The following is a 13,019-nucleotide window of genomic DNA, read 5'->3' on the forward strand; positions in this document are numbered from 1 at the left end:
CAATCTCCCCCCCCCTTCCCCACGACGGTGGAATCCAGAAATAGGTCCGGGTAGAAACAGCAACTGGGACAGCTGCAGTTCTGAGTGCCAGGATGGGAGCGGTGGATTGTCACTGCCATCTCGCGGCACCCGAATTTCAAAGGGTAAGTGGGTTTGGATGAAAGGGGGAAAAGAAACACCAGAATCCTTACTCTTATTTAGTCATCTTAAATCTTTGCAAAGGAATTGCGAGCTTTCTTCATCTGGAAATACTGTTATGTAAAGATTAGGAATGATTTAGGTTACTACTTTGACATGGCAACGTCTGCTCGAACTTGCCGTGTGACATTTATTTATTTATTCAGTCAATGACTGGGCAGCTTGCAATTTAAAACGAAAATGATTATTAGGTGAATCTGAAAATATATATGTTGGTCCTATCAGGGGAGAATACACCAAGGATTTCCCCAAAGATTGCAAACATTTGTGGTTCCTCTGGTTATACTATGGAGGCATATCTTCCTGATTCTACTTAGGGCTGATAAGGCTGCAGAAATCTGAAGCACTTCTAAATGGATACTGAAAGCAACAGAAGAAGAATCTATAAAAGTTCTAGCCAAACTATGCCAGCATATCTGGATAAAGACACAGTAGTCAACATATTGGAAGAGGTCAATCTACTTTTCAATACCAAAGAAAAGAGTCTACAGGTAGTCCTCGACATGACCACAATTGAGCCCAAAAATTATGTTGCTAGGTGAAACATTTGTTAAGTGAGTTTGCCTCATTTTACGACTTTTCTTTGCACAGTTGTTAATGGAATCATTGCATTTGTTAAGTAACATGGTTGTTAAGTGAATCTGGATTCCCCATTGATTTTACTTGTCAGAAAGTCACAAAAGCTGATCACATGACCCCAGGACACTGCAACCGTCATAAATATGAGCCACTTGCCAAGCATCTGAATGTTTATCATGTTACCATGGGGATGCTGCAAAGGTCGTAAGTGTGACTTTTTTCAATGTCATTGTAACTTTCAATGGTCACTAAATAAACTATTGTAAGTTGAGGACTACCTGTATTATATTTCCTTTTTTCTCCTTTTGGGGAGTGTTTTTACAATATTTATTCTTTTTAATGTATTTTCTGTATTAAGATTTGTATCTTTTATCTCTTCATAATAAAAATCGGGGGGGGGTGTGTGGATTAGACAGCACTACTCTTTATAGGTAGAAAGAAAAGCATGCTGAACCATGGCCGTGGCAAATATGCTATGCTTAAACACAGTGATCTGCCAGTATAATAACATTTTAACCTTTTCCAGGACATTGAAAGTGTATTGGAAGAAGCCAAAAAGGTTTGTAGTATTTTTCACTTGTTATTTTCCCTTTATCAAACCCTAGAAAGAATGGATGCAAGAAGGTTTTCTGCCTTGGGAAGGGGGGTGGACTAGAAGACGTCCAAGGTTTCTTCCAGCCCTATACTTCTATGATTCTATCCTGAGAACTCCCAAGTGTTGGAAGGCCTTTTTTGAACATTGACAAAAGGAGTGCATGGGTGAAAACTGTTGAAGCATGAGGCAAATGACCAAAATTGGAACTGGACCCTAACTTATGGTTTAAGGAAGTCTCAGAAAGGAAATGCTTCTCCATCTCCTTTCCTCAACTCTTTTCTTTTCAGCAGAATGAACCTGCAGTTCTATATACAGGTTTTGTGAGACAGTCAGAATTGCCATAGAAATAATATGAGATGCAGAACTTTCCTTTTGTAAACTTTCTGTACACAGATTACTTTAGGAACAAGTCATTTAAATGTGGGAATAATATTTTGGGATAGATTTACTTTGGAATAGTTTTGTGATTTACTGCTTTTAATTCTATCTAATTTATTTTCTGTTTCAGTCTAAAGTTTTGGCCCTGGTAGTAGTTGCTGAACATTCTGGAGATTTCACAAAAATTATTCAACTTTCAGAAAGGTACTAATGTTTCCAGTCTGTACTTAATGGGATGAAAATAGTTACAATTTAGGATTTAAAGAATTAAACAGTTAGTTATATCCATTTAACAGGCTTTTGGAATAAACATCTCATTTGCACTTTTGTCGTGCTTCTTTTAGTTTCAAATTTAAATTGAGCTATGCTGTTGTTCAATAAATAACTGTGTTCAGAGAAAATGTTAAAAATGCATTGAATTTTTGGAGTATTTCTTTTGGAATATTGGATTCACCCGCAGTATTTTACAATGCAATTTTAACAACTGGGAGTAATTTGATATCATGTGCAGGAGAACTTCCCAATAATTCATTTAACATTGGAGACTAGCACTCAGTTCCACTGAGGGATAAATTGGTTTGTTACGGTTCTGAAAGTAAAAGATAAGCCTATAAGTGAAAGAAGTGCAACCTTTTTTTATAGATTTATGCAAATTGCAATATACAGTGGGGCAAAAAAGTATTTAGTCAGCCACCAATTGTGCAAGTTCTCCCACTTAAAAAGATGAGAGAGGCCTGTAATTGACATCATAGTTAGACCTCAATTATGAGAGACAAAATGAGAAAACAAATCCAGACAATCACATTGTCTGATTTGGAAAGAATTTTTTTGCAAATTATGGTGGAAAATAAGTATTTGGTCAATATCAAAAGTTCATCTCAATACTTTGTTATATATCCTTTGTTGGCAATGACAGAGGTCAAATGTTTTCTGTAAGTTTTCACAAGGTTGGCACACACTGCTGCTAGTATGTTGGCCCATTCCTCCATGCAGATCTCCTCTAGAGCAGTGATGTTTGGGGGCTGTCACTGGGCAACACGGACTTTCAACTCCCTCCAAAGTTTTTCTATGGGGTTGAGATCTGGAGACTTGCTAGGCCACTCCAGGACCTTGAAATGCTTCTTACAAAGCCACTCCTTCGTTGCCTGGGTGGTGTGTTTGGGATCATTGTCATGCTGGAAGACCCAGCCACGTTTCATCTTTAATACCCTTGCTGATGGAAGGAGGTTTGCACTCAAAATCTCACGATACATGGCCCTATTCATGCTTTCCTGTACACGGATCAGTTGTCCTGGTCCCTTTGCAGAGAAACAGCCCCAAAGCATGATGTTGTCACCCCCGTGCTTCACAATAGGTATGGTGTTCTTTGGATGCAACTTATCATTCTCTCTCCTCCAAACACAACGAATTGTGTTTCTATCAAACAGTTCTACTTTGGTTTCATCTGACCATATGACATTCTCCCAATCCTCTTCTGGATCATGCAAATGCTCTCTAGCAAACTTCAGATGGGCCCGGACATTACTGGCTTAAGCAGGGGGACACGTTTGGCACTGCAGGATTTGAGTCCCTGGCGGCGTAGTGTGTTACTGAGGGTAGCCTTTGTTACGTTGGTCCCAGTTCTCTGCAGGTCATTCACTAGGTGCCCTCGTGTGGTTGTGGGATTTTTGCTCACTGTTCTTGTGATCATTTTGACCCCACGGGGTGAGATCTTGCATGAAGCCCTAGATCGAGGGAAATTATCAGTGGTCTTGTATGTCTTCCATTTTCTAATTATTGCTCCCACAGTTGATTTCTTCACACCAAGCTCGTTGCCTATTGCAGATTCAGTCTTCCCAGCCTGCTGCAGGTCTACAATTTTGTTTCTGGTGTCCTTCGACAGCTCTTTGGTCTTCACCATAGTGGAGTTTGGAGTGTGACTGTTTGAGGTTGTGGACAGGTGTCTTTTATACTGCTAACAAGTTCAAACAGGTGCCATTAATACAGGTAATGAATGGAGGACAGAGGAGCATCTTAAAGAAGTTACAGGTCTATGAGAGCCAGAAATCTTGCTTGTTTGTAGGTGACCAAATACTTATTTTCCACCATAATTTGCAAAAAAATTCTTTCCAAATCAGACAATGTGATTGTCTGGATTTGTTTTCTCATTTTGTCTCTCATAGTTGAGGTCTACCTATGATGTCAATTACAGGCCCCTCTCATCTTTTTAAGTGGGAAAACCTGCACAATTGGTGGCTGACTAAATACTTTTTTGCCCCACTGTACATTTGATCAGTACTTGATTGGGATATGACAATATCTGTGTTAATGAGATCAGAAGGTGGGAAAATGAGAATTAATACGGTGGCTTTCTTTGAGTTGTATGAAGGGATCTAAGCCTGTGCATATTAACAAGTTATTTTTTTCTAGATGTTATCAAATACTTGTACTTTCCATCTATCTCAGTATCTGAGTCAGCATTCATTTGTATTTTACGGCTCAGCAGGTTCTTCTGGTTGGTTAATCTGGCATCATGCTTTTTCCTTCATCAATTATTCAATATATGCTGCATGAAACTTGAGATACTTTAACTCAGTGGTGTGCTGGAACTGGCTTGCAAGAGCCACCTTTAAAATTTTCTGGAATTTTGTGTTTTGTTTGAGAGTAGAGTTGAGCCACGATGCCTAATGTGCCGATCATCTGTTTTTTCAGCTAGCAGTGAGGCACAACAGCAACAACGGAGGTAGCAGAATCAATTCTTAAACATTTATCAGTACACTCCTGCCTAGATTGATATTCTTTGGCACAAAACAAATAAAGTTGCAATTGTTTTCGAGTGGTACTCAGACAAGGAATGCATTGAAAATGTAAGAATTAGGAACAGAAAACTAATTTACTTTTTATCTGAAATAAGTATTGATTTATTTGACAGTAATTTTAGTGATTCAGTATAATGTGCACCTGACTTATGCCACGCCTTAACAAATGCTTATGTCTAGGTATCCAGGATTTATTTTTCCGTGCTTGGGCATCCATCCAGTTCAAAGTATTCCAGGTGGATGTGAACGCAGTGTTACTTTAAAGGTGACATAAGATAAAATTACAACTTTCAAATTCTATACATTATTAAAGTCTATACTGTGTCTTGATTTGTTATAGATTTTTCAGTCTTTATTAAACTGTAGTCAGTAGTTCTTTAATCTTACAAGTACCGAATAAAGTTCAGTGAGTAAAAACGTGCCTAAGATCACAGATAAATGAATTTGAGAATGGAACAACTTATTAAAAATCATCAACATTTCTAAAATCAGTTTGGTTTAATTGAGTCACTGTATGAGTGAGATGGATGGCAAAAAAATCTAATAAATAAATGAAGTAAGTGAAATCTAAATACTAGACAAAAAGAAATTCCCTCGTATGGATATATGAATAAGGCATATATTCATAGTTACCATCACAAAAGACTAAACACATAAATAAAAAAATATCTACAGTAGATACCTACATAAAAACATACAATTAAAACACCCCTTATTGATTTATTTAGATCAGTTTTATGAGAGAAATTTGCTTATTACAAGTCTTGTTAAGAATACTTATTAATGAAAGTTTAGAATTTCAAGATTGAAAGTATAGTTCTAAGACTCTTCTTGTAGAAGCAATGGGGCACATCTTATATCAATATTTTTATAAAGAGAACAAAGGAAGAAGCAATGTTTTCCATTAAAAGTATAGTATATGAGTACTAAGGCATGTAGCTTGGTATTTAGATAGGAGTCTCCTATAGTGTGCCAGGAAGAAATCTTTGTGAACTTGGTTGATTAGAGGTAAATCCTCACATATATTTGAAAGTAAAATTCAACCTTTATAAGGCAAGATACACCTTAGCTCCAGCTACCTTTTGGTTCCATGAACAATTCAAAGTTTTAATGTAGATTAAAATATTCAATGTAGCAGTGCTTTCAACCTTTAAGAAGCATGGACTTCTGTTTTTTAACTATGATTTTATACTACTGATGTTTTTATTTTAAACTGCCAAGAGTCACTTAGGTGAGATGGGCAGTGTAGAAATTTGATAGATAAATGAATAAATAGAAGAGAAATCAAGAGAGATGTGAAACTAAATGAGCAGAAACAAATATGTACATTTACTTTAATATTCATTTCATATTGTTAAATCTTTTTGCAGGATCTAGAAGAAGCATTCCCACTCATTGAACTGTATCAGGATCATTTGCTGGCCATTGGGGAGGCAAGTATCATCATAACATTTTTATTAATTTATCTTTTTCATATATATTTTTTCCTCTGCCAAAAGCAGTGTGTATCACTTAGAATTAAGCCCCAAAGAGTTGAATAAAATTTGTGTCTAGATAAAGGTTTCTAGGACACAACACTGCAACTCAGCCTGTGGTGTTTACACATTACATAACTTTAGATTTCATTTTTGCAGTACACTTATCTGGAATTAAATCCTATTGAATAAAATGGCTTATAGTATATGTAAATGGACTCACACAGAATTGTACAGATAGAATGGAAAATAAGATATCAATGTACAGTATGCCATGACAAAAACATCCCTGTATATTTCCTGGGTGTGTAATTGTGTATATTTTGGAAACTGTGCAATTGCTGAAGTATTTATATCTGTGAAAATACATATTCATTTATATATTTTGAGCAGTTCAAATACAGAAATCATTTAAAATAAATATGTTACATCCTCATTACATATCTATGGCACTTATCATAAATGACAATATGTATGGATACGTATGGATTGCATAGTATTTGCAATATATCTAGGAAATATTTTCCATGTAATCAATATTTTCCATGTTGGAAATTATCTTTAAATAACAAGCATGTTTTTGTTGCTTTTGATCTCACAGAATAGTCATCTTTTGAAGTAAGCTTCATAAACTATTTACATTCCTGAATAAATGATTAAAGATTGCAAGTGTTTCATAAATAATAATAATTATTATTATTATTTGATAGATATAGATCCTTCTCTTTCTTCCAGGAGCACAACATGTCCTCTAGTTTTTGTCTCACAATCACAACCCATCTTTTTTTTCTTCTCTTTCTATAGATTGGTTTGGATTTTACTCCCAGATTTGCCAGCAGTGATGAACAGAAGGAAGGGCAACGACAAGTCTTGATAAAACAAATTCAACTGGCAAAACAACTTGACTTACCTTTGTAAGCCACTTGTTGCAAAAATATAGCTATTATTATAATTTATAGAATTAGTCTCTTTGCGATCCTTAGTTTCTTTAAATGAACTTATTATTCTAAAAATCTGATTGCATTTTGCATAGATCCTATGGTTAATTCATGTACTGTAATTATAATGCATCAAATTGCATTATTGTATAATAGTCGTATAGTGATTTCAAATGTTTTCAAATTTTTATTATTCTGTATCATACCCTCCAATTTTGTATAATTAGCAATTCAGCAAGACATCATATGTAGATTTTAGAAAACCTCAGAGTGGGAATGATGTTCCATAGTGGAAGTGCCATAGAAGAGAAGGTGCATGCATGTTACATGGAATTGTTTCACGGAAGGGATTCTAAGCTCACTCTTCCTTGTTACTATGAGGAGTAGATAGAGAACTCTAGATCTAAAAACGAGTGAATTGACTATGGTACCCTTTTCATATGGCACTCATGTGAAATGGATGGCTATACAAATAAATAAGATGCTATAATAAAGAACAGACTCATCCCCAAATGTTTATTTTTTAATATTATGATATTTATTAGAACTTTAATAATTATCCTATACTTAAGTCCTGCTACAAATTAACAGTAAATTAAAATATCTAGCTGAAATCCAAAAGCCTAGACTGCTGCAATCTCAGTCATATACAGTATATAGCTGGTTTATCTGACCCTGAAAATCATGCTAGTTTTGCCAAAATCTCTTGCTGAGTTTCTGTTCTTTTTATTTATTCTAGAAATGTTCATTCCCGCTCAGCTGGAAGGCCAACGATTAACCTCTTAAAGGAACAAGGTATCATTTATTTTACTTAATGGTTTAAGTTTGTTTAGGTTACTTGTTAAAATATGTGTGCCCCTGATATCGGGTTTCATCTCCATGGGAGTCTAAGTCAACTTTTCTTCTTTAGATGTTATATCAGAAATATGAGGAATATATCCCTTAGTAGTTGCTAACTCATCTGCTTTCACTGCAATTTTCAAAACCATGCGTTATTATTGGAAAAAGCACAGACATTTGAAAATCTGAGGCATTTTCAAATCTGGAGCATTACATTTTAGCAAGATTTGCTTATTGGCAGAATTTGTGATGAAATCCAGGGCCCTATTTTGCAAAAGAAACAGGAAAATCCCCAAATCTTGTCACATTTGCCACATTTTGAAATAAATGTGTTTATTTAGGGGCTAGCTTACCACATTATGTAATAAATCATGTAATATATCAGGGGTTTCAAACTTGTGGCCCGCAGGCAGGATGCAACATGCGCAGGCCACGGCCACCCCAGCTCTGTGAAGGGGAAAACATCATGTGACAGCAATGTGATGCGGCGAGTTTGACACCTGTGTAGTATATTATGCAGACTAAGTGCTGGAGGGATATAATGTCATGGAGCCCAAAGTCTAAAATTTCCTAACTATTCTAATGAATATAATATTTATTCCAAAATTAAACAGCACTTCAATAAGGATCATATGATATAAAGTATTTTTTGCAAATTGATTCCCCAAATTTAATGCATATTTATTTTTGCCTTTGTGTGATTTTTGCAAAAAATTCCTAGCCTGTTAGAAACAACTGCATAAACAATATGATACAAAAATATAAAATGAATATATGAAAAGGTAATAGCAATAGTACTTAGACATATATAGCGCTTCACAGTGCTTTACAGTCCTCTCTAAGCAGTTTATAGAGTCAGCATATTGACCCCAACAATCTAGGTCCTCATTTTACCCCTTTCGGAAGGATGGAAGGCTGTGTTAACCTTGAGCGTGGTGAGATTCGATCTGTCAAACTGTTGGCAGCTGGTGATTAGCAGAAGGAGCCTGCAGTACTGCACTCTAACCACTGTGCCACTGTGGCTCACTCTACAAGAGGGCATTAATCTGCCTCTGTTGCATAATATGGGTTTTGATACACACCAACTTTCTTTGTGTGTATTTGGCTGCTTATGTTAGGGTCTGACACTGTAATTCTACTGGTAATGTGACTTCTTTCCTGTCTATTGGAATACTCAGGTGCTGAGAAAGTGTTGCTTCATGCATTTGATGGCAAACCATCTGTAGCAATGGAAGGAGTGAAGGCTGGATATTTTTTCTCTATCCCTCCTTCAATTGTAAGAAGTGAACAGGTAAGGCTCAAGGAGCAAAATCTTGAACAAAAGTTCTTTATTCATGGCATTATGTAATACAAACCTAAATACACATAAGCATATTTATAAATACATTCCAGGACAGGTTAAAAAAGGTCTAACTGAATCTTGATTCCTGGCACCTACCTAAGCAAGTTCCTAGTTTTCTTGACAACAGTTTTAGAAGTAACTTTCATTTCTTTTTTTTCCCTACGGCTGAGAGCAAGTGACTGGCCAAAATTATCCAGTTAGCCCCATCTCAAAGATAGGATTAGAACTCATAGTCTGGTCTCTAGCCTGATGTCTTTTACATTTACAGTACATCAAATTAATTGTCAGTTGTTAATCAAGTAAAGTATTCAGTTCAGTGAAATAGTATAGGTTCTCCTGCTTGAAGGGACTCCAAGGTCCCTTCTGGCTCATTCATTCTATTCTATTCATTGCTTAAACAAAAGAAGCAAGGTTTCTCAATGGATCTTGGACTTTTTCATTTTTTTAAAATTTGAATATACCGAAATAGGGAATAAAAATTATTTGGACTGTGTATGTATATAAAGACAAAGTATTCAGCTTTTGGCAAGGTGCATATTTCAATTGTTTATGTGGAAATTATCAACTGATTAACCGTCTTTTGTTCAAAAGTTTGCCTTTTCAGCTTAAAAGCTATAGATGTTGATTCCTTTCTGTGATTTCCTTTAAGAAGCAGAAACTTGTGAAACAGCTACCTCTAGAAAGCATTTGCTTGGAAACTGACTCCCCTGCCCTAGGTCCTGAGAAACAGGTGAGGACCCATCAATGATTCTATCTTGTCAAGTTCAGCAATAACATACACAGTGTAACAGTAGAATTTATTTTATCAGTTAAAGTCTGTTAAAATGACAGACTAAATGACTGTTAAAAAGACTCTTTAAGTGTAAAAAAGGGGGAGGTTATCTCAGTGAAATAAACTGCAGGTGTTGTTTGCCCAAACTTGTTGACCAATGGAGCGCTTGAGCATACCACCCATAGGAAATATGGAAATGGTTTCTAGGTTGTGATATTATCTTTGCACATCTGCAAACATTGAGGCTATACCTATGTTACTCTATTACTAGTGTTTGGACCTGGGATGCATCCAAGTAGTTTGTACTTGCTCAAAAGTCTAAACATTGTGTTAGTGGTGCATAGGTTGTTCTTGGCACATGTGCTCAGAAGCAGCAGACTGTTTTTCCACCCCATGTCTTAAGGGACATCCCTTAAGGGAGGTAACTAAGAAGGAACTAAGTCATTAAGGAAACAAAGGAAAAATTTCATATGAACCAGACAAAAGAAATTGAGCCTGAGCTTGTGGGGAAGCCCCCCAAATCTCATCAACAGCAATAACCAGACTTATAAATTAACAAGACAAGAGTAGCTGGTAGTCTTTCAGTCAACAAAGCAAAACAAGCAAGGACTTTGGGAGATAAAAGGGGTCCTGAAGCCTTCCACTCTTTGAGTCATCTTTGGACCCAGACTTGGCAGCTTCTGTCTCAAGAACCAGTTGTGCCTAGTATTTGGTTGAAAGTGGCTTGAGCGTACAAGTAGCTGTTTTCTAGGGCTTAGTGTGTGTGACTGAGTGACCATAAGTCATATCTGGAAGCACATGTAACACCCATGATCACTGTCTGTTGCCACCTTAGCATTGAAATTGGCCAAAATGATGACTTTGTCACTAGTGGGATGTTGTTTGGACAATCTGGTCCAGGTCCTTGTAGAACACTTCCTTGTCTTCACTTGAACTTGTGAAAGTTGGTGCATAGGTGCTGACAATGGTGATATACAAGGACTTGCTGAGAGAAAAGCAGAATTTCATAATCTCTTCTTTTATTCCAACTAGCCAGATATTGTTGTAGGGCAGGCCAAGTTTAGAGTACCTTTTCTAATCTCCTCCCTCATGCGACGGTGGGTAGCATTATTCTAGGAGGACTGCCCAGTTGCCCTGAATGCTGCTAGACATCTCTGCTGTCTTGGTTACAAAAACAAATAATCCAAGAGCTGGTCCAAGAGCCATTCATGTGAAGATTTATGACAGCAACTGTCAGTGATCATATCTACCCATTCCTTCATCATGCCTGCATTACTGCAGAACTCAATGAATTAGGTTTGAACTGAGAAGATTTGCAGATGAGTTGTAAATGAAAGGAATTGCTCAATAGTATAATCTTTATTGTCATTGTACTTAAATACAACAAAATTCGTTAGGAAATAGGAAATAGGAACCTGTTATCTAATTTTATAAATGTTTATAAACTTTGTAATTTTCTTTATCAATTTTTAATACATTTTATAATCTTATAATTGCATTTTAGGTGAGAAATGAGCCAAAGAATATCTTCATTGCTGCAGAATACATTGCTAAAATAAAAGGAATTTCAGTGGAAGATGTTTTACATGCAACAACACAGAATTCACTGAAGGTCTTTCCTAAACTGAAAAACTTCCTCCTAGATGATATTCTATAGTATCTGAGATTAATTCAGATTATTTAAATATGTGTAATTACATAAAATGTATAATATTAAAATATCTAACAGAAGAGCATATGTGTAGCTCAGAGTTGAATTGTGGAGTCCTTGGTGCTTGCTAAGCTTGGTTGTTTGATTGCAGATGTTTTATTACCAAATCAGATAACATCATCAGTACAAGTGTAGCTTGCTCCCTGTTTATACACAGTAGGTTTCTTTGGAGGCATGATGGCTCAGCAGTTAAAGATGCTGAGCTTGTTAGCTGGAAAACTGACAGCCCGGGTTCAAAACCCACGTGTCGTGCGATGGATGGGGTATCCTCCCTTTACTTTGCCCAGCTCCTGCCCACCTAGCAGTTTGAAAACATGCAAATGCAAGTAGAGAAATAGATACCACTTCGGTGGAAAGCTAACAGCATTCTGTGCAGAGGTGGTATTCTGCTGGTTTTGAGCGGTTCGGCCAAACCAGTAGCGGAAATTGCAGGTAGCCCCGCCCACCCACTCTCAGCTCCCATTTAGGCCCTTTTTTTAGGCAAAGCGCATGCATGGAAGGCGGAACGCATGCGTGGACATTTGTGAAGTGGTAGGGAAGGTAAGTGAATACTACCCCTGATTCTGTGTGCCTTAGTGTATGCAGACCATATGACCACAGAAATGTCTTCAACAATACTGCCTCCCATGGCTAAGAAACAGAAATGAGCACTGTCCCCTAGAGCTGCAAATGACTGGACAGGGGAAACATTTACCTTTATATTTATGTTGCCCTGCCAATTTTGTTGGAGATATGGTTTTATCCTTGGTAGTTGCTTGATTAGAGTATTGTTTTCTGCTTGTGTGCCTGGTGTTAATCCCTGCTTATCTGGATTTCGGCTGAAGGAGAGGATGTGCTCTGCTCTTTCCTTAACTTTTCATTTTGTGTGAATGTGGTTTATCACTGTGTCTAGGGATTCTTCCAGGAATTTTTTGGATCCATCTTGGTCTAGGATGCTGAGTTTCCAAGTTGAAACTATGACTGAATCTGTATCAGTGGTGGGTTGCAGGCAGTAGGCCCGGCTACGGGCGTATCGGAGCCTGCCCGGAGCACTGGATACCGTTCCGGTACGGTGCTCCGAAGGGCCCACCCACCCGCCCGAGCTGCTTACCTGTGCTTTAAGCCTTTGGCACTTCCGCGCATGTGCATGGCACATATGGTGCCTGTGCGACATTCTGCCAAGCAGCTGGAGTGTCACAGAGGCTTGCGGAAGTATCGCACGTGTGACACGCGCATGCACACGCGTGTGCAGTGCCCGTCCATGTGGGTGACGCCGGGGCCGTTCCATCCAGAACCCACCACTGGTCTGTATATGTGTTGGCAATTTCAACACACATCAATATATGTTGGTATAGAAGATGTATAATTATCAATAAGACTTAGTAGGTCACCAGCATACATGTGGGAAAAATTG

General features: G+C 37.4%; 1 protein-coding gene across 4 annotated transcripts; it reads left to right on the forward strand.

Annotated features, from left to right (window-relative positions):
* Positions 1–50: 50 nt before the first annotated feature.
* TATDN3 (TatD DNase domain containing 3) lies at positions 51–11,649 on the forward strand. Of its 4 annotated transcripts, XM_087717764.1 has the most exons (12): positions 51–143; positions 869–981; positions 1,304–1,336; positions 1,881–1,954; positions 4,442–4,596; positions 4,729–4,813; positions 5,919–5,981; positions 6,828–6,937; positions 7,701–7,756; positions 8,980–9,092; positions 9,793–9,873; positions 11,420–11,649. In XM_087717764.1, coding segments are annotated over exons 5-12 (663 nt in total). In that variant the 5' UTR covers positions 51–143; positions 869–981; positions 1,304–1,336; positions 1,881–1,954; positions 4,442–4,594; the 3' UTR covers positions 11,573–11,649. The 4 variants fall into 4 exon arrangements, with proteins under 4 accessions (XP_087573890.1, XP_013920614.2, XP_087573889.1 ...); XM_087717765.1 differs by lacking the exon at positions 51–143 and having other exon boundaries at positions 150–981; XM_014065139.2 differs by lacking the exons at positions 869–981; positions 4,442–4,596 and having other exon boundaries at positions 57–143.
* Positions 11,650–13,019: the final 1,370 nt, after the last annotated feature.

Source organism: Thamnophis sirtalis, unplaced genomic scaffold (assembly GCF_051295495.1).
Source record: "Thamnophis sirtalis isolate CommonGarterSnake01/CBP01778 unplaced genomic scaffold, rThaSir2_p1.2 scaffold_6, whole genome shotgun sequence".
In the NCBI taxonomy this organism is placed as follows: domain Eukaryota; kingdom Metazoa; phylum Chordata; class Lepidosauria; order Squamata; family Natricidae; genus Thamnophis; species Thamnophis sirtalis.

Coding starts and splice junctions, on each gene's coding strand:
- TATDN3 (XM_014065139.2), top strand. CDS start 93: ATGGGAGCGGTGGATTGTCACTGCCATCTCGCGGCACCCGAATTTCAA. Junction 144..1,303: donor CGGCACCCGAATTTCAAAGG/GTAAGTGGGTTT, acceptor AACCTTTTCCAG/GACATTGAAAGTGTATTGGA. Junction 9,874..11,419: donor CCCTAGGTCCTGAGAAACAG/GTGAGGACCCAT, acceptor ATTGCATTTTAG/GTGAGAAATGAGCCAAAGAA.